Source organism: Zea mays, chromosome 4 (genome assembly GCF_902167145.1).
Source record: "Zea mays cultivar B73 chromosome 4, Zm-B73-REFERENCE-NAM-5.0, whole genome shotgun sequence".
Lineage (NCBI taxonomy): Eukaryota > Viridiplantae > Streptophyta > Magnoliopsida > Poales > Poaceae > Zea > Zea mays.
The window spans coordinates 170,716,826-170,740,792 of NC_050099.1; the positions used below are offsets into that span (position 1 = coordinate 170,716,826).

The 23,967-nt window shown below is 43.2% G+C and overlaps 1 protein-coding gene across 1 annotated transcript; it reads right to left on the bottom strand.

Annotated features, from left to right (window-relative positions):
- Nucleotides 1–475: 475 nt before the first annotated feature.
- LOC100279804 (putative signal peptide peptidase family protein) lies at nucleotides 476–23,696 on the bottom strand. The gene is made up of 13 exons (NM_001152760.2): nucleotides 23,131–23,696; nucleotides 22,389–22,572; nucleotides 22,169–22,306; nucleotides 18,906–19,076; nucleotides 18,735–18,838; nucleotides 9,168–9,235; nucleotides 5,252–5,418; nucleotides 3,255–3,324; nucleotides 3,006–3,160; nucleotides 2,732–2,837; nucleotides 1,317–1,404; nucleotides 1,103–1,246; nucleotides 476–797 (listed from the first exon to the last, which is right to left on the bottom strand). Exons 1-13 carry the CDS (start codon nucleotides 23,518–23,520, stop codon nucleotides 564–566), a joined length of 2,019 nt encoding a protein of 672 aa, NP_001146232.1. The 5' UTR covers nucleotides 23,521–23,696; the 3' UTR covers nucleotides 476–563.
- Nucleotides 23,697–23,967: the final 271 nt, after the last annotated feature.

The following is a 23,967-nucleotide window of genomic DNA, read 5'->3' on the forward strand; positions in this document are numbered from 1 at the left end:
AACAAGCTATGCACCAAATCTGAAATATGGCCAATGAACATGCACATGTCTGAAGCTCCTGTCATAAGGCTGTGTTACTGCCTTATGACTTATTCGGTTAGGGGTGCATTGAAGAGAATTGGGGAAGATTAAATCCTCTCCTATACAAATTTGAATATGAGATGATTTAATCCCCTCCAATCCATCTCAAACCGAACAAGTCTACTGGTTCCAGTCACAAATGAACCTCCCTAAAACTTCAAGGTCATCCTACAAACTCTTCAAAAACATGAGACCAACGACAACATATAATAAAATCTCACCAGTGAATGCAAGGGCCCTTGGGGATTAGAGTTAATATCATGCATAAGAAAAGGTGGAGTTCCTTTTACTTTTGCCCAGTATATCAATCATGATATTTTTAGTCATCAGTGCAAAAGAATAAAATGGCATATACAATGCTAAATTAACTACACAAATCACAAGCTACCTGTTTCTGTGCAAGATAGATGTGTAGTGACATTATGAATTTCCCCTCATCTCTAAATACAAATGTTTGGAACATAAGGACCTGAATGCTAGAATTAATCAAAATAGTTCATGATATCTTTTACAAGCAACAATAACTGGTTTTCTCCTGACATGTCTCCTAAACTTTCAAACAGAATTCCATCCATCCTAGCTTGGACTCCACTTAGGGAGGTCATGTCCTGGAGCACTCCCTTCACTGCCCTGTCAACTCCAAGCAACGAACCTCCAATGCCGGATAAGATCTCCGGTAATGATGGAGAGGGCTTTGAAACTTCAACTAGCTGGATCTGCAGTGTTTAGCATACAATCAGCATATGGAAGTGAACGCATGCATTTCCTACCAATGTCGCTCCATAAATACATCAAGCTTGCATAATTTATCGAGAAGTGAAATAAAGTACGAAAGCAAGACATAAAAAGTAACAGAACTAAAGCAAATCCAAATAGAAACGGATCAACTAAACATGGAAAGCGCTAGTTCACAAAATGACAACCATAAGGTAACAGCTGAATACTAGAATTTTTTTTATAAACTCGTAGCATGCAATATAGGTATTTAATCAAAATACTTAGTCTTTATAATAGACCATACCTTCTTATCCTTGGGTATATTAGCTTTCTGTTTTGCAATAGCAAGAGCTTGTGAGAGTCCACCTACTGAATCAACCAACCCTCTTGAAAACGCATCATGGCCGCTCCACACTCGACCTTGAGCAACACTCTCCATCTGATCAACCTGGAGGGACAAACACTTAGCACATATTTGAAGATACATTATCTACTCAACATCTGAGATCAGTCCTTACACTCATTGATCGCGACATGGCTGCTTTATCACGAAACAATGCATAAGCATTTTGTGCTGACTTTTCAAAAAGCTCTGCCTCGTCTGGTCTGTGGAAATACATCAAGTACTTCATATTGAAGGCAGTTCATCCGATAGTGAAGCATAGAACAACTAATTGCAAATCTCGAAGCCATGGAAATGGTAGCAGTGCAGACAGCCTGGCTAATCAGAGGTCACATAGTAACCAAGCTGCATCGGTGCTCTGTTATGAATTATGATGGGCAAGCACTATCAGAGAAGGTATCAGGGGTGGTCTGCAGTCATGTCCAGCTGATTTCGATCTTTGCTTAATAGCCAAGTTCAGTTAGTTGCTTGGTTTAGATAGAGAAGTTTGTTAGTAAGTAAGTGTTTGTTAGTGTCTAGAGATGATGGATTTAAACAGCCAGCTACAAATATATATATATAATGATAGTAGCTGTGTGGTTTTGGGCTACGTAACAAATTAATCTGTTCTCTCATCTCCTTGCTCGGAGCCACACCTGGGTCAACCACTTACTACTGGCAGCAGAACGGCCAGACTGAACCATGGGAGAGTAAGGTTTGCCTCATGGTTGTGACATTCTCCATTGAGATGAGAGAATGAGGTTCAAATACCGGACTGAACCAATTTCTCCGAAAGAAGGGATAAGGGTGTTTAAACTTATTAACTAAGATTTTTCAGAAGAAAAAAACATGTTAACTAAAAGGAATTGAAACAGATGGCCATTGGCATGATGGCATCACAACCATAATAGAGTAATAGACAGGAAAAAGAATTTAACTTCTTTCTATTCACACAAAGCATGTAGGGTCGTGGATTTAGCTCTCAATTCTGAAACGAAATATTACACATATTACATCAAATGCCACAGTTAGTCATATGATAAGCCCACGACAAAGAACTCGCCCAATAGGCTACATTATGGAAGTTCATATTCACTAAATGTTTATGTTGTTCATGCAGTCAAATTTCAAAAACGTACCAACAAAAACAAAACTAAAAGTCAAACAGAAATGATGAGAAGGAATATTCCCCCTGTCTACTAACGTAAGGCATCTTTTGAATAGGGAGAATTTAGACTTTACAACCTTTTACCAACAATTATACAAATTGTATACATGTCTATAGTGTATAAAAATTGCATAAACATATTTGTGTTCAAAGTAGCTTCAAGATAATATTGGTCATGAGAGAAACTAAGATCCAAAATATACTTTGAAAAACTTTTATCCTACCAAAATATCCTTGCATTAATGGGCGGAGGGGGAATTTTATGTCACTGGAACCACAGCAAACTATACCAGAGTTCCAGTGCATTGCTTTTATGTTGCTCCTATTATTAACCAATGGCTCAGCATTACTAATAACATGATGTAAATAAAGCAACATCTGACCTTAAAGGTCGTTGATCATTAACATTAAGCTCAGCATATCGACCCTTGGATATAATTTCTTTATTGAAATCAATCCTCTCATATAACTTTTGAAGGCAGAACTTCCCTGTAATTCCAGAAACCAGTATTAAAACATGAATAAATACATGATGGTAGCTCAACTCACTACCTGAATTCTGAATAGACTAGAGTTAATTCAATTCTGAAGTTGTGACAATTGCAGGCGGATAACCTTAGAACCTTAGAAGTTAGAACACAAGATAACAAGGATCACCTGTAACAACTCCAATTGACCCTGTGAGAGTCAGTTTCTCAGCAACAATTACTGGTGCAGCCATTGCCATGTAGTAGCCCCCACTTGCAGCAACATCAGACATCGAAGCAACTACAGGTTTAGAGTTGGCTAGAAGTCGGATTTCTCTCCACATCCTAGTTGAAATAAGAATTCGTAATATGTTACTGAAAAAACTCTGCTGCTGCTGCTGCTGAGAAGCAAATCACTAAATCCTAAGGCGTAACTTACAGATCAGAAGCAAGAGCATCACCACCAGGGCTGTCTATACGTAGGATAACAGCTTTGTACTTTTCTGATTCTGCAAATAGCAAGAAGCTTCATAATTAGAAGTGATGGAATTGTCAGTTGAAATAACATGAGTTTGCACAATATGTATATGCTCATATAAACTATAAGAATCTCGTAGAGTCTATTGAATTGGTGATCCAAATTCTGGGTAAGGGGCCACGTTGGCAAGCGAAGCGAAGGCCCGTCGCGCGGAGGCTTGGGCCAGAGCGTAGCGACGCCAACTGGCCCATCGGCCAGCAGCCCTGCACGCCAGGGGATGCAGGGGGCGGGGTCCCCCCGCGGTATAATTAGGGTTGCAGCGTGTCATCATAATTACTCCTCTTGTAAGCCGTCGTCTAAGGACGACGTTCTATAAACACTCCACTTTATAGTGAAGGTTTCGCCTGTCTGGTGTCCGTGGTTTTTTCCTTCGTATTGAAAGGTTTTCCACGTAAATTTGTGTGTCGTGCTCTGTGGTTTGTTGGTTGATCTACTTCGTTTTTTGCCTGTCGATTCTGCTAACAGAGTTCATTGGACTACTTCCTCTGATCTTAAAAATAAGTTCCAGAACCTATGCTGGTAAAAGATTCAGTCATGACCATGTAAAGAATTAGATAGATTGACAGTGGAAAATTGATGTTAACTGGTCCATACAAAAAAAAAACTTGATCAGTGGGAGAGACGTTCCCCAGATGTTGTTCTAAGGCAGGGGCCAACTGAACCACGGAAACAGGCAGAAACCTCCGAGTCTTGCTTCTTTGGCGCAACCCTATGCTCTTCTATTACTCAGGAAGGTGGGCACAACCATGCGGTTCTTGGTTCAAGGTCAGTTTGGCAGGCTGCTCACAGAAAAGCATTTTGCAACTGCGCTAACACTGTTACATTGTATCCACTTAATTGGTCCATATAAAAAGAACTTTCAAGACATAATCATTTTCATCTTATAGATCATATTTTTCATGTAATTTTCTAGTCAAAGTTTCACCTATTTGTGTAATACCCTTTATATTTGTGGTCAGAGAGATCGAGCAGCACAAGTAAAAATTTGGAGAATAACTAATTAAGGTTGCAGAAGAACAGGCATGGCGCAGTGGTAGGTGTTAGACTGTTATGTGACTTGGGCTAGAGCCTAGCCCAAGAGGCCCATTCGGGTTAGGCTATGTAACATATCTTCACTGCAATGCAATAGTATCTCTCCTTTCAGTAAGAAGCCTTCCCAGTTCCCACTAAGCTAAAGGTCCTGTGTTCGAGCAGCCTCTCTGCAAAAATGTAGAGGTAAGGCTTGTCTCGGTTATTCCTTCCTGACCCTACTCATGTCGGAGCCGCCAACACTGAGTTTGTCCTTTAACTAAGTAAGGTTGCAAAGTGAGCTTGTAAGGTTTACTGAAGTAGTGAAGTGTAAAGGAAGGGATCATGTTGCAGATAGTTGCTGAATTTTTTTACAAGAAAATGGTTTAATTGGGTAAAGAAATCCTTTTAAGGGGGTACGAAAATGAAACAAGTCCTCACTAGCTACGGGATTCCATGAGTTAAATCTTCCAAAATTAATGGTTCTGGTTCTGCACAAACTGAAATTGACCAATGAATTGGCACAGATGAGTGGAAATGGAAAGCTTCAATTTTTTATTAAGCAAAGAGTGACTGAATGCCTTGCTATAAATGATTGGTATTCAACATTTTTTGGCTGAACCAAAAGGGGCATGGAGAGCAAATTAAAGAGATTATATATCATGTGTTCAATATCAATTACAAACCGGCACATATGCCTTCTAAATTTGCAGAATACCTGAGGCTTTGAGCAGTTGGTACTAAAGTAAATTGCAGACCAGATTCCAAAACAAAGATATAAACTGATCGCTGAAATAATATAGCAAAATTACCTGATTGCTTACAAACAACAAATAAAATTTACTTCTCAAAGAGTGCAACTGATCGCTTAAATAATATAGCAAAATTACCTCTAACAGTTCGTATCTTCTCAATTAACTGCTCAGCGACAATGCCTGAACTAGGAGCACTCAATGGGCTACGAGTCCGTGTTATACTTCCAGATGCTCTGATTATAGCAATTTGTTCTCCTCCACCTTGTAATCCAAGAGTCTTTTTACTAACACGCGAGTATTTACTGTAAAGAGAATCTTCACTAGTTCAGCACATGAAACAGTCAAACAGTAATACTAATAAGTATATAGGAAATGGCATCCTGGACTAGAAAGCATAGGGAGGCAGGTTCCACTTCCTTTGGGTAGTTGGGATGACACAGAACTTGCTAAAATGAACTTTTTTTCTCGAACACTCAGGAGAACTGCGTATCATTATATTAAGAAAAGGACGAAGGGTCCAAAAATAGACCAAAGGCATACATGTAATATAGGTCTGTTTGACATGTTTGGCTGGAGGAGACATCTACGGGCCTGTTTGGTTGCCAGCATTAGCATGTATCGAGGTTTGTGCAATGCAGTTTGCTAATGTATGGTTGCCAGCTAGAGTCTCTTATGCAGGCCTGCAAAACGCAGTTTGCTCATGTCTGGTTGCTCGCAGAGCGACAAAGGCTCTAAGGCAGGCTTGTACAGTGCTCAAAGCAGGTCCAATACAAGTTACATGATTAGCTTAGCTAACACACCAGATTTGGTCATACCGAACAATGCAGATTTGCAAAAACCAATGAGGCACACAAAAAGTAAAATATTTTAACATACCCTACTTCTACAGACCTCTACTAGAACATGGAGGTGACTGCATGCAAAACAATGTGCACCAAACATAATTTTACCAAACACCTTGCATACATTTATGCTGCCTTGGGTTATAATGCATAAACTCTAAAGACAACTCCAACGTTCTTGCTAAGCCAGTGCTAGCAGGAGAGAAAGATTCGATACACAGGTGCAATACATTAGAGACATGGTGCTATGCTAGAACCAACAAGCACCTGTGGGCAGGGGCGGAGTCCAGTGGAGGCGAAACTGTCCCCACCCCCCTCTCCTTGCCCAAAACGAAACGAAATTCCCGGGTATTCTTCACTTCTTCAGCCCACGCAAAGAAAACCCAATAGCCCACACTGAACAGTAACGAGAACAGATGAACAGAGGCAGTCCACACCTAGTCGCTCACGCACCCACCTCACAGGCGACAATGCGATGGGCAACGGGAGTCATGGGATTGACTCTGCCACGGCGCCACTGGCTGAGCGGACACCGCAGCTCGGCAGCTGCTCGCGACTCATCATCATCCCTTAGATAACTGGATCACAAAAGGCGAGAAAGCTGCAGTCGCAAGTGATTAAGATGATCCGGAACCACAAAGACAAGAAGACCAGGATGAAGCAATGGGAATAGCAAGAAGAAACCATTTTTTCTACATACTTTTTTTTCTCGAAAGCGCAGGAGAACTGCGCCCCATAATATATTAAGAAGAGGAAAAAGGGGGCCAAGAAAGGCCAATACCAAACAGCCTCCTTACGGAGGCCAGTAAGAAGCATACATAAAAAAATCCATTAGACTCTCCTTAGTTCTCAGCTAAAGGTACAGTTAGATGGCAGAGCCCCTTGGCACCAGTAATCTCTTATTGCATCCTTTCCTCATTAGCAGCTCTAAGACTCATGGTAACACTGGGGTTGCAGCCATCAAAAACGCATTTGTTTCTATGTTTTCACAAGGTCCAGGCTCCCAGAATGATAAGGGAATCAAGCCCTTTTCTAGTGAGCCCAGTAGCAATATTCTCCACCGATTCCCACCAGCCTAGATATGAGCCAACATCAGGTTGAGGTGCCAAAGAATGCAGACCGAAATTCCTTAACAACAGGTACCAGAATTCCCTGGAGAAGGAACAGGTAACAAGGAGATGATCAATAGTTTCATCTTCTTGATCACAAAAGGGGCACTTCTCAGGATGACTCAGCCCTCTTTTAGCAAGTCTATCCGTTGTCCAAAGACGATTTTGTGCAACCAGCCAGATGAAGAAACGGCATTTTGGCAAGGCCCAAGTTTTCCAAATTTTCTTGTGATGAGGGAAAATTACAGACCCCAAAAATAAGCCCTCGTAAGCAATCTTTGCTGAATAGATGCCATTAGGAGCAATACTGAAAACATGTTTATCCTCAACCTCAGGCTGCAGCTGCCAAACTGAAGTCATATCCCACAACTGAAGATAATATGTTAAGACTCCCAATGTCAGTGGACCTTTAATATCAGAGATCCATTTTCTATCTGTAATTGCCTCATAAACGACTGCTATTGATAATCCTCTTGGGTATAATATTATATAAACTTGGAGTAAGGTCTTTAATTCGCTTACCATATAACCACTTATCCTTCCAAAACTTTGTGTTTGTGTCATCTCCCACCTCAGTAATGATCACCTCCATGAAGAAAGCACTAGCTTTTCCAGGAACTTTTATGTGGAGATCAGACCAAGGGCGAGTAGGATCAGTCTTCTGCAGCCAGAGCCAACGCATTCGAAGGGCCCAACATAATTCTGGAAAACTAGATATGCCAAGACCTCCAAGCTGCAGTGGTCAGCAAACTCGACCCCATGCTACAAGACAATGACCTCCTCTCGCCTCCTTCCAGCCCCTCCAAAGAAAACCCCTGCGTATTTTATCAATTGCATCCAGACTCCATTTTGGAATCCTTTCAGGATTAGCAGGATGTCAAAGATGCAGAGTAGAGCTGAGGTTAATTGTAAAGTTCGGATGGCTTGTTTGATTGAACATACTTCCTTTCAGGATTAGCAGGAGTATGAGACAATGAGCTGAGTTAGATATTCTGTGAAGTTGCCCCCCCCTACATTTTTCTTCACCCTCAGCCACTGCCTGTGGGCTATTTGAGCACTCGACACAAAGAAACAAAAAAGAGTTGTTTCAGAGCAATAGATACAGGTTTCACCACACCACCTTTCCATCTAGGAACAATTGGATCTATACCATTAAAAGATCCAAACTTTAGATATATACCATGGACCCCACATGTCATTGACTCATGTGGACCCACATGTAAGTGAGATAGTAATGGTATGGATCCAAAGTGGTGATCTTTTAATGGTATGGATCCAAATTTCCCTTCCATCTATTGCCCTGTGAACGATAATTTATTTGTTGCAAGTCCCATCTTGGTATGTGCTAAGAAATTTATACATTGGAGACTTTTTTTTGGCTAGCAAAGCACCTCTTAAGACATGCAAGATGCTTGCACCTTGGCTAAGATTATATGTTGGAGCTGCCCTAACGCAGGTAAGGTTAATGCAAGCAACCATCACACCTTATGTAAAGCTATATTGTGCAGAATGAGTAAAATAATGCATACTACAGAGCTTATCTATATCATTTATAAAGCTAATCCCCACTACAAGTTCTATCTCAAATGCTAGTCATCCACATCATCTCCCACTAACTATCCACATCATCTCCTATTAATAGCCATGTCATCCTACTAAGTTTCAACCTTTTAATGCAAGTTATCCATGTCATCCTACTAAGTGCAATTACTACTTTCAATATATAAGAAATATAGAGGGCATCCATATATTGATGTTTGTTTTTCTATTCCATCATCTTATAATTTGATCTAATTCTCTTAGTTCTTTGTATTTGATTCTTTTCATTGTCTTGCCCGGTTTCAATAAGAATTGATGTAAGAAAATATAGGTTTAACTCATACATGTAACTGTTTTATTTCTAAAAAGACTGACAGCAACGCGTGGGGTATACTTCTAGTTGCATATATGAGTTAAGATTTCAAACATCAAGATTTCAAATGCAACATAGAAAATATATGTAAAGAAAAAACAAAAAAATCAGCCAGTTTTGCAGAACATTTGACTGGACCATTCTGAAAGGCTACTTTATTCCTAGTGTCACAGAAATACATAAATTACCTGTAGTCAACCATACGCAGACTTTTCTTGTCTTTCTGCCCTACTCTCTCCTTTAGTAATGTCATTACCTGTTGAAAATTAGACAATGGCAACAGATACATGCAGAAGAGATGTAAGTTATATTATTAGAACTGTATTTCATTTATGACTTGTTATTACGCATAACAAAAGCACATTTGTATTGAACATTCAAAGGGGATACTTAATGCTGTCAGTGAAAGAAGTAATTGTGTATTAATATCTTGTTCCAAAATATTAAGTTACATGCAGTGACCAGTTCAACCCAAAAACATAAGATGATGAATAAAGATAGGCAATTCATTTGTATTCTAACATTCCCCCTCATGTCGAGGCACTCTCAATCTTCAGACGTGGAATAGCTCTCTCAGTCTTCAGACGTGGAATAGGAGCGAGTAACAATTATTTTATTTAATTGCACTAACTAGGATTTGAACTCAAGACCTGTGGTTTGATACCATATTGAGTTGCATGCACCAACCAATTCAACCTAAAAACTTATGTCGATAGAGAGAGGTGGGCGATTCACTTGTATTATAATAGCAGTCCAACCTAAAAGTTTATGTTAATGTAGAAAGGTAGGCGATTCACTTGTATTCTAAGGGTCTGTTTGGATCCAAGAGCTAAAGAAACAGACTAAAGTTTAGCTCCTCTTTAAGAGCTAAACTGTGTTTTCAAGTCGTCCGACTAATCGCGATTAGTCGCGATTAGTCGGGCTAGTCGGTTAGCAGAGCTCGATTAGGCAGCCGACTCGACTAGAGTACCTGGTCGCCCTGGTCGTCCGACTAGTCGACGATTAGGGCCGATTAGTCGCTCGATTAGCCGGTTCTAGGCGACTAGGTTTAGGACCTAGATTTTTTTGGACCTAGATTCTAGTCGCTCGATTAAATTCCTCGGCTAGGCAAGACTCAGTCCGTTCTTTAGTTACTTCCTCAAAAATTGATATCATTTGCTTACAAGAAACTAAATTGGATGTCGTTACCAGAGGGGTCCTCCTATCAGCCTTAGGCTCCGAGTTTCTTAATTTTATCGAGCTACCTGCTGTTGGCGCCAGTGGTGGGATTTTGGTGGCTTGGAAACAAGATGTGGTTGTCACAAGCACGCAGTATATCCGGAATAATAGCGTCTCAGTACAATTTCTCAATGGAAATGGGAGCCCCTGGTGGCTTACTTGTGTTTATGGACCGCAGGGAAATAATGATAAGATCCTATTCCTGCAGGAACTCAGAAATCTGAGGGGGCTGTGTCTTGGACCATGGATGATTGCTGGTGATTTTAATTTGATCTTTAAAGCTGAAGATAAGAATACCCCACACTTCAACCGGGGTATGATGGGAAGATTTCGCAATCTGATCAACGACCTTGCTCTGAGTGATCTTCCTCTGAATGGTAGAAAATACACGTGGTCCAATCAGCAGGCTAATCCTACCTTAGTGAAGTTGGACAGGGTTTTATGTACCTTGGATTGGGAGGAAATGTTTCCGAATTCTCTGCTTCAAAGTCTGGCCTCCAATGACTCTGATCATTGTCCCCTTCTTTTGGGTTTGAGGGATAACATTTCGGGTAGGCGCAGGTTCCATTTTGAAGCTTTTTGGCCCAAGATTGATGGTTTTTTGGAGGTTGTTTCGTTGGCATGGCATTCTGTCCCTGTTTCGAACTGTCCTTTTTCCACTCTGAATCTTAAGTTGAAAGCTGCTGCTAAAGGGCTGCATGAATGGAGTGCTAAAAAAGTTGGAAATATTTCGTCCACTTTGGCTCTAGCCCGAGTGTTGTTGCATCACTTGGAAGTTGCCCAAGACTCTCGCCTGCTGTCTCCAGCTGAGTTGTGGTTTAAAGTAAATCTTAAGAAACATTCTCTGGCCCTTGCTTCCCTTCAAAGGACTATTGCTAGGTTGAGGTCCAGAATTGGGTGGCTGCGTGAGGGGGACGCCAACACTAAACTGTTTCATATGCATTCCAGATTTCGAAAGAAGAAAAATTTCATCACAAAATTGGTGTCCAATGGAGCAGTCCTCTCTAGTCATGATGACAAGGCCAATCTGATTGATGATTTTTATGGCAGGCTGCTGGGGCTCTGCAGTGATAGAGAGCATACTATATCCTTGGAAAATTTGGGGATTCCAAACTTTGATCTGTCAGCCTTGGATGCCCCATTCTCAGAAAAGGAAGTGTGGGATACAATCTGTCTTATTCCCTTAGATAAGGCTCCTGGTCCGGATGGTTTCACGGGGAGATTTTATAAAGTTTGCTGGGATATTATCAAGGTTGATGTTATGGCTGCGTTTTCGGCTGTTGGATGCAGAAGATTCATTAATTTTCATGTTCTAAACACTGCATATATCACCCTCATCCCAAAGTTTGAAGGGGCTGATCAAGTAAAGGATTTCAGACCTATAAGTTTAGTTCACAGCTTCGCAAAACTGCTCACTAAACTCCTTGCTAATCGTCTGGCGGGTAGATTACACACTATGGTGTCTCCTAATCAAAGTGCCTTTATTAAAGGTCGCTTCATTCAGGATAATTTTATGTTAGTGCAACAGACTACTCGCTTTCTCCATCAACATAAGCTTTCTCGAATCCTCCTGAAGTTAGATATCTCAAAGGCTTTTGATTCAGTTGCTTGGCCTTTCCTCCTCGAAGTTCTGCAACATTTGGGCTTTGGTCAGATATTGAGGGACATTATTAGTGGTTTGCTATGGACCTCTTCATCCCAGGTGCTACTTAACGGACTGCCTGGACAGACTATTATTCACCGACGTGGTCTTAGACAAGGCGATCCTTTGTCCCCTTTTCTGTTTATCTTGGTCATGGATATTTTGGTATTCTTATTTAACCGTGCTGAACAGGTTGGGCTGTTGCAGCCCCTTGCCCCACGGATTTTGCAGCACCGGATTTCGTTATACGCTGATGATGTGGTGATATTTCTTCGTCCGACTGCTTTGGATATCAATATTACTTTGGATATTCTTCACCTCTTTGGAGAGGCTTCCGGCTTATGTACTAATGTCTTGAAGAGCAGTGTATATCCTATTAGATGTGACGATCAAGACCTTGCTGTGCTTCATGACTTGCTACCTTGCGAGGTGGCTGATTTTCCTTGTCGGTACTTGGGTCTACCGCTAGCTATTAAAAAGGTCACTAGAGATCAGATTCAGCCCATCATTGATAAGATTGCAAATAAACTTGCTGGTTGGAAGGCTGATTTATTGACTAAATCTGGTCGTAAAATCCACGTCCAGTATGTTCTCACAGGGATGGTCATTTATCTTGTTATGGCTGTGGATCTTCCAGCTTGGGCGCTCAAAGCTATTGACAAGATTCGTCGTGGGTTTCTATGGAGAGGGCGGAAAGATGCAAGAGGTGGTCACTGTCAAGTGGCCTGGGGGACTGTTTGCAGGCCTATTGAGCTGGGTGGACTTGGTATTTCGAGCTTAAAAGAGCTTGCCTGGTCACTTAGAATGCACTGGTTATGGTTGGCAAAAACTGATCCAACTCGCCCTTGGATTTCTATTTCTATCCATGTTCCTAAGAAAGTAAAAGATTTCTTCTCAATGGCTATGCAAACTGATATTGGTAATGGTGCTTCCACGCTTTTTTGGACAGATAGGTGGCTGTCGGGACATAGAATTGCAGATTTGACTCCACGGTTATTCAGAATTATTTCTAAGCAAAGGACTAATCGGAGAACAGTATTGGACGCTCTTTCCAATCACAGCTGGATTTCGGACATTCAGGGGGGCCTTTCAGTGGGTGTTATCAACGAGTATCTTCTCCTGTGGGATTTATTAGATTTGGTTCAGCTAAGACCTCATGTTGAAGACAAGCATTTCTTTCGCCTTGCTGCCAATGGAAAATATTCTTCCAAGGAAGCTTATAGGGGTTTCTTTATTGGGTCAATTGAGTTTGAGCCTTTTCATATAATTTGGAAGACTTGGGCTCCTCCGAAATCTAAGTTTTTCATGTGGTTGGTCGCTCATAAGAAGGTGTGGACAGCTGATAGGTTGCAAAAAAGAGGTATGGATCATCCGGAGAGATGTCCATTATGTGATCAGGATCAGGAAACCTTAAATCATATGCTGCTGGGCTGCGTTTTTGCTAGAGAATTTTGGTTCAAGATGCTTCTTGTAAATCTACAACACTTGGCCCATCAGTCCTGTGAAGGGGTTTTTATGGATTGGTGGCAAGACTTGAGCACCAAGATTCCTGGGGTTGCAAGAAATGGTCTTAATTCTCTTGTCATTCTTGGTGTTTGGACCCTTTGGAAACATCGCAATGGCTGCGTTTTTGACAATAAGAGTCCTAGTGTGGCTGTTGCTATTAGAAGCATTGGTTTGGAGATTGATCTTTGGGTTATGGCTGGTGCAAAGAAGCTGTCCTTGCTTACTGCCCCCATCCCAGGTCTACCTGTTAGCTAGATAGCTGTAGTGCTGTTTTGGTAGCAGTGTTTTTTGTCATGGATGGTTTCATTTATGCTTGTTATTGGCCGCCGTAGGGCGGCCTTATCTGTATCTTGGGGTCCTTTTTGGACCTTTTTTCCCCTTCTTAATATATTTTCGCGCAGCTCTCCTGCGCTTTCGAGAAAAATTAATGTGTGTTGTGTGGTACTGGTATCTAGGACTTGTAGTATTAATAACTAGATGTGTTTCTCTGCTGTTTTCACTTTTCAGTATTGCTGAATTCATGTCATGTTTACCCTATCCTTCATAATATAGTATATGAAGTTCATATATACTATATAGTTATATAATTATTTACTATATAGTATAATAGTATATATTATATAGTATATACATAGGTCCTGGTCTACTGGATGAACAGGACGACCAGTAAACGACCAGGTCGACCAGAGCTCGATTAGTCGGACCTAGTCGACGACTAATCGAGATTAGTCGCTGGTCGGTCCCCCAGTTCGACTAGCTGGTCGAGCGACCGGAAAACATAGGAGCTAAATGTGACTAAAAGGACACATTTTTACTATTTTAGTCACTTTTAGCTCTTATTGTTTGCAACTTTAGCTCCTAAAGTGACTAAATTGTAGTCACTTTTGCTTTAGCTCCTAGGATCCAAACAAGCCTTAGTTTGAACTCGAGACCTCTGCCTTTGATACCATATTGAATTGCATGCACCGACCAGTTAAACCCAAAAGCTTAAGCAGATGTAGAGAAACGAACAATTCTCTTGTATTCTAACTTCTAAGACATAAGTTCAAAACTTTGGGTTCCTTATTAAAAAGAAACTTTTGGTTTGAAACATAATATAGCATGCACAGTTGTACGAACAAAAATGCCTTGCAGCTTGCACAATGTTGCATCTATTCATCTTCATGCATACTTGATTATCTTTGGCACCATGAATTGCACAGACTACCAATAATTTACTTCTTGCCAAATTATACAATGGTAAAATAAGGAATTATCTCCATCGCTTCTTGCATCCAGAGAGCCTATTCTTTAACCACCACCTTCTCATCCTCGCTCTTCGATGGCTCAATTACCATCACTAATGTTTACGCTCCTGCATACCACCACCTCTCCCCTTCCTTCCTCGTTGAACTCTCTAACCTCTACACCTCGGTTCAAGGTCCTTGGTTCCCGCTTGGAGACTTCAACCTTGTCTGATCCCATGATGAGATCAGCTCCGGTCATACTAACAATAGACTATGCTCCTCCTTCAACTCTACCCTAAATGATATTTATGTGATGGAACTCCCCCTCTCTGGGTGCGCCTTCACTTGGTCCAACTGTCGTACCCCCCACCCTCGCCAGGCTTGATCAGGCCTTCGCAAACACTCAGATGCTAACCCTCTTCCCTAACATCTCCATGTCCGCTCTCCCTCGCCCGATTTTAGATCACAAGCCCATCCTAGTCTCCATCTCCACTATGATCCCAAAATTCAAAAAAAATCGATTTGAAAATGCCTGGGTGCTCAACCGCCACTTCCTTCCTATCGTGCTCTCGGCTTGGTTCGCTTCTCCTGTGCGCCCTAACGCGGCCGCGACGCTGGCCGACCGCCTGAAAAATCTTAGGCGCTCTTGCAAATGGTGGGGGCACCTATACCGCCGCAAGGACACTTTGATCGCCGACTGTACCTTCCTCATCGCATTGTTCGACGACCTTGAGGAAGGCAGAGATCTTTCTCCAGCCGAAATTCAAACTCACGAGCTCTACAGATCCTGGCTGTTGCAAGCTCTCCTTGAGCGGGCGGCCTACTAGAAGCAAAGAAGCAAACAAAAAGATACCAAAGAAGCAAATGAAAACTCTGCCTTCCACCACGCTCATGCCTGCGCTTGAAGGAAGAAACGCTCCATTGTCCTGGTGCAGGCTGATCAGGTTGTCTACTCCGGTCAAAAAGAGAAAACCAAAGCAATCTCCCACCACTTCGCCTTGACTATGGGGACAACCCTTGTCCCAGCCCCCGTGTTCGACTTCCAAATCCTATACCCCCTCATCCCTCCCAGCCAGCCTCGACATCCCCTTCACGCCGAAAGAAACCCTAGACGCCATCCTCGCCATGCCATCCAACAGTGCTCCCGGCCCTGACGGCTTCGGTCCTAGCTTCTACAAAGTTGCCTGACCTTCTGTTAAGGACACCGTCTTGAACCTCCTTCAAGCCTTCCACACCGGACACGCCAACTTGGACATCATCAACCGATCCTAAGTCACCCTTCTCCCAAAAAAATGATGTCTTAGCCATAGGATACTACCGCCCCATCTGCCTCCAAAACTGCGGTATCAAAATCCTTTACAAAATCCTCACAAACCGCCTTAAACCGATCATTTGCTCCCTCATCAACCTTCACCAGACTGGATTCCTCAAAGGAAGATCGATCTCTGAAAACTTCATCTACGCACTCGAGCTTGTACAATGCCTGCCACTAAAGAAAAACTCCCACCCTTGCCCTCAAACTTGACTTCGCCAAAGCCTTTGACACTGCGGACTAGGGTGCATTGTTTAAAATCCTTGTGGCTCGTGGCTTCAGTAACCCCTGGCTTGGTTAGATTCAATCAATCATAACCTCCTCCAGATCTGTTGTCTTGGTAAGCGTGTCCCTTGGGCCTTGGTTAACCTGCAAACGTGGGTTGCGCCAAGGGGATCATTTGTCCCCTTACCTCTTCATCCTTGTTGTTGATGTGCTCCAGGCGATCATCACTCGTGTGCAGCATACCAGGCACCCTCTCTCCCCTCGAGCCTTGCGCAGTCCTCCAATTCGCTGATGACACCCTCATTCTCCTCAAAGGCCACCCCGATGACGCCACCCACCTGAAAACAACCCTTGACCTCTTCAGCTCCTTAACTGGTCTCAAGATCAACTTCAACAAAAGCGTTGTTGTCCCCATGCATATGAGCCGAGAGCATACCCAGCAAGTCCCCTCCACTATCGGCTGTCGTATAGAAGGTTTTCCCCAAACCTACCTTGGCCTCCCCCTCTCCCCCACCAAACTCCGTCTACACCACTTCTACCCCACTATAGCAAAAATCGACAAATACCTCGCTAGGTGGCAGGCATCCTTGTTGAACCCTATGGGACGCTTGGTGCTCATCAACTTCGTTCTCGATAGCCACCTAAACTACACCATGAGTGTTGTTCATCTTCCGAAAGGTGTTGTTAAAGAGCTTGATCAATGTCGTCGCGGCTTCCTTTGGTCGGGCAAAGATAGTTCCAGCGGATCTCGCTGCCTTGTTTCTTGGGATAATGTTCTCGAGGCCAAAAACTCCAGGGGCCTTGGTGTCCGTGACCTGTGACCTTGAGTTGTTCAACAACTGCCTCCACCTTAAACTGTTGCACCGCCTGCACGCATCCTCCTCCAACTCCTCCTAGGGTGCCTGGGTCCACCGTCATGTTTGCCTGGCAAATCTCTCCGGCGACCTCCCAGGCGCCCACTAGGCTTCTCTGCAATCCTTGCTTCCTCTATATCGTGCTATCACCACCTATGACGTTCATGATGGGAAGTTGGGAACAATAGCTCCTTTTGGCATGATGTTTGGTGCTCGGATGACGACCTTGCCACGAAATTCCCTACCCTCAAATCGCATGCTAAGTTGGTGGATCCACCCGTTTCAAGGGTCTTCTCCCACCAGTTGCCTTTGGCCTTTGTTCCCCGCCTATCGGACTAGGCCAAGATAGAGCATGACAATCTCAGCACTCTCCTCCAGGACATCAGGCTCACTGATGCGCCAGATAGCAGGCAGTGTGTTCTTGCTAAAAAGGATGGCTCCCTGCACTCGGACCTCCTCTTCAAAATGCTGAAAAATCATGGAGGTCCTCCCACACTCCCCCATAGTGTGTTTTTCGCCTGGCTCGCCTATAAAGGCAGACTCCAAACCCGGGTGAATCTCTGCAAAAAGAAAATTCTAGACAGTGACACTTGTGTTGTCTGCAAAGCTGGCCCTGAGACAACTTCCCATATCCTCTTCCACTGCAGCTTTGCAAACACCTTTTGGGCTACCACTGACATTGCCATCCCCCCAACATACACTGCTCTCGCCTTCATGAACTTGCCTACCCTCAAAGGCCGGAACTTTAGCGGCTTCATCCTCCTGTGTTGCTGGCATCTCTGGAAACGCAGGAATGCTAATGTTTTCATAGGTGAACTCCCCCCCCCCCCCGCTATGCCACATAATTCAGCTATGCAGGGCCGACTCCTGGTTGTGGGCTCAACGTCTCCCCCCCCCCACACACACACACATAAGAGAAGACAGATGGAGGCTTGGTGTACCTTCTTTAGTGTGTAATTACGTCGTAGCCCCCATCTATCCCCCTTGCCCCCAATGTGCTTGTTTTGTAATGATACATTTTGTAAAACATTCCTATCCACCATTGTTCTTAAGGCGTCGCATAGGCGACGCCTACGCGTCCAGGCGGAGGTCCAACGCCTAGGTGTCTTGCCCGCCTACCTCGCCTAGGCGTCCAGGCGGTAGTCCAACGCCTTGTCTCGCCTTACCGCTTTAAAAACCATGTTATCCGCCATGGCAGAAAGATCAATGGAATCCTTAGGTGGAGAACCCCCCCCCCCCCCCCGCGTAACCAGCTAAAAATAAGGAACCTATGGATAAATAAAATGTCAACTTACTGTCCTATATGAATCCTAAACTTTTGTGAACACTTCATAATAAGCATAATAAGAAATGACTAAAAGGCCCTTGCAACCTAATTGAAAAGTTCTTTGTTCCTTCATGGATGGGGAAAGGCAAAATGAAGAATTATCATCCAATGAATACATGGAAGTTAGCAATTCACATGCCAAAACCATAAACTAGAAATCAATTTTCTTTCACTCCTATAATTGTTGTGAGCAAATATATTGTTAACATCCATAATTTACTTTGTATTTTACTTCATGCAACTCTTTTGGATTTCTTTTTCTACGCAAATACACTAGGGGAGCCCCCTACTGCAATAAGATCGACCTTCTCCAGCTTCATCTTTCTGTTGAAAATGCCTTTAAATAAACAACCAACATAGATGTGCTCTGAACATGAAATGCTATTGTAGTAACTATCTGTGCAATTAACTTCACCATGCTAACAGCTAATTCAGAAACCTGTACCTCATCATCATACAGTAAATCTGTTACCCAACCTTCTTCCTTGAGTCTGGCAACCTGGTAGACCCCTGAATTAATAAATCCCTCAATTTCTTCTTTTTTCTTCCCTGTAGAGCAAACTCTGCAATGACATTTTTTCTCTTAACACGCGTAAAACAAATCTGCTGAAATTACCATGTGTAGAAGATATTGTTTCCAGCCAGTTTCCATAAATATTGTCAAGCAGTGCTGCCAGCATCTCCCTAACTTCATTTGACATGCTCTTGCGTGCAAGTTGATCTCCGGCACTTTTGTATTTACCAATTCTTTGAATTTCCGGTTCAATTCCAACTTTCTCAAGGACACCTTACCGATGGAATTTGAAATTATTAGATACCCTCAGAGGAACTTACTGCATTTAAGTTATGTGTGTGGGATAATAAAATGTAAAGTATGACCAACTGTATAAAACTTAGGGCTCGTTTGGATGGCTCCTGGCCGGAGCTGCCTGGCCCAGGCATCCATCCCATGCGTCCGATTTTTGGTCGCCTGGGGCTAGGATGGTTGCCTGGCAGGGCAGCAACCAAACAGGCCCTTAGCACCCAGTGAGAAGTGAAACTATCAGAAATGCATCAGGCAATAGTCCCATCAGTCATAAAGAAGTAAAACTTGGAGATCAATATCGTCCCTGTTAGATATAATACTTGTGAGGCCTGAAGGGCAGACCTAGAGTGGTGAGAGCTGTGAGCTGTCTCACTGAGTCACGGGTTCTAAGAAGCCTCTCCACATTTACGGGGAAAGGCTTGCCTCGGTTTATCCTTTCCCAAGCCTCACTCATGTGGGAGCCGTCGATACTGGGTCTACCCCTTTTTTGGATATAATCCTTGTGTCTTTTACTTGACCAGATAGTAAATAGTACAGGTTGGTATATGCAGGGGCGGACCCACAGGGGGGTCCGGGTGGGCCCTGGCACACCCTAAGCCAGGCCCACCTGGGACCCCGCCCGGCCATCCCGTTCGCCCGATGCCAGACGGTCGTTCCAAATTCTCGATCTTGATCGTTCGGCTTCCGACGCAATTTCTGGCGGCTGGCGACCTGCGACTCCGTGTCTGGCGAAGTGGCGATCTGGCCGACAGCGACAGCGGCGAGCCGGCGACAGGAACACGCCAGGCGCCCAGGCCCAACGCCGCCACGCGCTGAGCCGCTGTCCGCCTGTCCGCTGACGGCTGACGGCTGACGCTCCCAGCCTGGCAGCCTCCCACGCTCTGCTCGTTCTGCATTTCTGCAACGGCCAAGGGGCAAGGGCCCAACGGCATCTATCCAGACCCTAAGCCAGGCCCACTAGGGACCCCGCCCGGCCATCCCGTTCGCCCGATGCCAGACGGTTGTTCCAAATTCTCGATCTCGATCGTTCGGCTTCCGACATGTCAAGCACTGATTTGTTAAAACTTGACTTGCAACTTGACAACTACATTGATGGCATAAGAGAAGATGATAGATTCAAAGACATAACTAATCTTGTGGACCTCTCAGTTAAGCTTGTTGAAACAAAGAGACATAAGGTGTTTGATATGGTTTATTTGCTTCTCAAATTGGTATTGCTTTTGCCGGTGGCGACAGCAAGTGTGGAAAGGGCATTTTCTGCAATGAGTTTGGTGAAGACTAAATTGAGAAACAAGATGTGTGATAGTCTTTTGGATGATTGTCTTGTTACATACATCGAGAGGGATATTTTCTTCGAAGTGAATGAAGAAGATATAATTGAAACTTTTATGGCGTTGAGGAAACGCAGGTCAGATAAATAGTATTATTGCAATCTTTATGTTTAATGTATGCAATTTTCATGCTTATTTGTTGAGTGTCAAACTTTATATCTATATATCAAATTGTTTACCAAATTTACTATGAAATTATATGTATATTAGATAGAATTTTACATGAAAATTTTGTTGCGGCACACCCTATGTAAAAATCCTAGGTCCACCACTGGGTATATGGAGGTCGGCAGACTTCCCTTAGCTAGTAAGTGTCATGTATGCAGATAGTAGTAGCAGTCAATTTGTTATTACTAGCGTACAGCAGGAGGAGGAAGGGCAGACATGATGTAGTGGTGAGAGTTGTCTCATGAGTCACTAAGTCGCGGGGTTAGAAGCAGCCTCTCCGCATTTGAGCGAAAAAAGACTTATCTTGATTTATCACTTTCCCAGACCCCACCCATGTGGGAGTCTCCGGCACTGGGTCTGCCCCTCCCCAGATGTAGCCGGTTGTTGCTTAGGCAGTACGAGCAGTGCCACCCGCTGCCCTGACAGCCCGCGGTAGTAGTCAAATTGACTTTGTGCAGCTATTATATAGCTGCTAGGAACAGCAGGTCGGTTTTGCAAACCAACTGAGTTAATTCTATATATATGGGAGCTGTTTGGCTTTTAGAAAGTCCAAAAGCTAGTGGTATAAAAATGTCCAAAAGCTCAAACAAACAGGGCCTAAAGATCAGAACCTGTGTTCTATCCCCAGCCCAGCCATTCACCTCTGCTCATCCTATAGCTACTGTTCCTCTAACAGTCCCAAGGCACAAAATTTTTTTTGCAGCTAATCACTTGTGTTTCTTCTAACATATTTATAAAACCTAGTACGAGTATTTTCAAGATATATATGTGGCCCCAAGGGAGGAGACAGGCCATGAGCCACCTAGGCCATGGCCTAATTTTTTTAACCCCTCTCAAAATATTAAAAAATCACATGATTAATCTATCTTGTTCTAATGGTGTCTATATAGTCCATGTTCTAAATCTTGATTTACATTATCTTTGTTACATGTTCTAAGTATTTAATATATGTTTTTATTCTTGTATTAGGATCTAGCTCTGGACTTAAAATAATTGATGAAGAAAAATAAAGTTATTGGTTTACAATTATGTTTTTCCTATGTTATCTATCTTTATGTTACGTTGTCATATAGTTTTTCAACTATATTTTTGGCGTGCTTTTGTCACAAGTCGATCCAGGGCTTTAGCTAATCCTGATTCCACCACTGACGGGCCCTGTCTAATATTTGGAGGTAAAAATAGCCAATATTGTAAAAACTTATTGCATGTATTCAATGAATCACTTTGTGTTTAACTGCAGTGGACATATTAAGAGCATAATATTTACTATAATATAATGAATTATCTTTGTACTAAGAGAAAAGATGTTTAAAGAAGCACATTCCAGGTGCACATGAAATCCATCCAAATCAGAGTAACCAACTTAACTAGTTCTATTGCACCGCTACAACAACGATAAATCAGGAAAGCATCTTTCCACTGTTAAGAGGTGAAACTTAATAACAGGTTTGCAGAAGAGCATAATGTTTCTTGTTCAACGTTCAACCCGTCCCAACAGCTCACCTCAAGGTCCCAAAAGAAAGAATAAAAAAAAGGAAAATACATGTTTCATGTCATTTTTGTACAAGAAATTACCTCTGAGAAATGTTTGCTGAACAGTTAGGCCAAACAGGGCAACATAAGCACTTGGAGGTGCATATAGCTCACCACACGCGCAAGCAAGATAGTATTCTTTCTCCCCACAAACAGGCATATAACCAACAACAAATTTACCTAAAAGATTGTTTAAAATGTGTTCATCATCCGCCATGCATGACATAAGTAATATACAAATTTTAGAGTAGCTTCTGAGTACCAGACTTCTTGAAATCCACAATGTGCCTTCTGATCTCATCCACCTTCGCCCACCCACATCTCAGTGGCTCTATGTGCAGATAAATCCCTGAGATTCGTGGGTCATATGCTGCCTTAACAAAATTCTCACAGATTTGTGGTAGCGACAGCCCTGATGAGAAGCGTGTCTTCAACTGATCAGATATCTGCAACCATCGCCAATGCCAACAAAAATCTCAAAGTTACACCATAGACCATACATTATTAAAGTTGACAACAACTGGGGGGGCAAAACAAAGTCTAGATTGCACAATGGCAACTAGTATTGGACGAGAGTGGAGGCAACACCATAAGAAAACTCTACAGAAGCAAAGATAAACAGCCAGCACAAAAATATTTAGGGTTCGTTTCGATCACAACTGAATTATTATAATCTAGATTATACGTAAGATTATTATAATATGGATTATGAGCTACAAAAATAAGAGTGTTTGGATTCCTGGATTATTGCGGCGGATTATTCAGAGTTCAAGTGAAAAAAAAACATAATCACCCAAAGGAGGTGCTGAGGTGGATATAATCCAGGTCATAGTCTAGGCCTGTTGGGATCACAACTAGATTATTTTAGTTGATTATTATAATCACAATGGATCCAAACAGGCCCTAAGACACACTTTATGATAAGACCTTCAGAATGTACGAAATGATCAAATCACGTTACAGGAGAGCATAAACGGCAAGTGCTCCGTGCCGGAAGCAAACACCTCGCCGCGAAGCTTCATGTTGAGGACGCTTCCCTTGCGGACACGCTGCCACGGCGGCGCTACGAGCATGCGGAGCTTGACGGCGAGCTGGGTCCCCCACCCAAGCTCTTCGACCTCGAACGCAGGCACCGCGGGCGCTAGCTGCTCCTGGGCCTCACTGGCGGCCGGAGACGGCTCCTGATCCTCTTTGGTGGGCCCGGGCGAGGACTCCACTGCGCGGATAGGAAGGCGGAGTGGCGAGGGGAGGATGCGGCGCGCGGCAAAGGGGGCAGGGGAGGTGAAGGAGGCGAAGTGGCGGTGCTGGGAGGGAGGGAGCACGAGGAGGGTGGCAGCGCAAAGGTGGGCAGAGTGACGGTACGGCGCCGTGCGGAGCACGAGAAGCCTCGCCATTGCAGGCGAGCTTCTGGAAGCTTCGGGAATGGCGGATGGCTGCAGTTGAAGTAGACTAGTAGAGGCAGGGAAGAAAGCGGAGGCGGCGTGGTGGTCTGGTGGACCGGGTCTGGGGATCGCGGGGTCGGGAGTGGAGGGGATAGGCCGGAGGCGGATACCTCTGGGGCGGTTGATTTGTTGCCACGTTTATCTCCTTTTAAATTTGTACTCTATTTATCGTCACTGTTCAATATTTTTAACTGGAAGACGTAGTTAAGATAAATATAGGTATAATGGAATGTATCTAAGAACAACTTAGTAATTCCTAAAAAACTCACTAAATTTAATTTAGAGTATTTAAATTTAATTTAGAATGTCGATAACAAAAAACATGTTCCAACAGTTACTTAAGTGAGGTTCATAAATATACCAATTTTCAAACTTGGGAAATTGTTTCGTACTCAAATA

Bases quoted from the DNA above. Each gene is read 5' to 3' on its own strand.
- LOC100279804 (NM_001152760.2), bottom strand. From the start codon at position 23,520: ATGGCGAGGCTTCTCGTGCTCCGCACGGCGCCGTACCGTCACTCTGCC. The intron at 3,161-3,254 runs GTAAGTTACGCC...TATTTCAACTAG, and splicing joins GATGCTCTTGCTTCTGATCT to GATGTGGAGAGAAATCCGAC. The intron at 798-1,102 runs GTATGGTCTATT...TAAACACTGCAG, and splicing joins ATATACCCAAGGATAAGAAG to ATCCAGCTAGTTGAAGTTTC.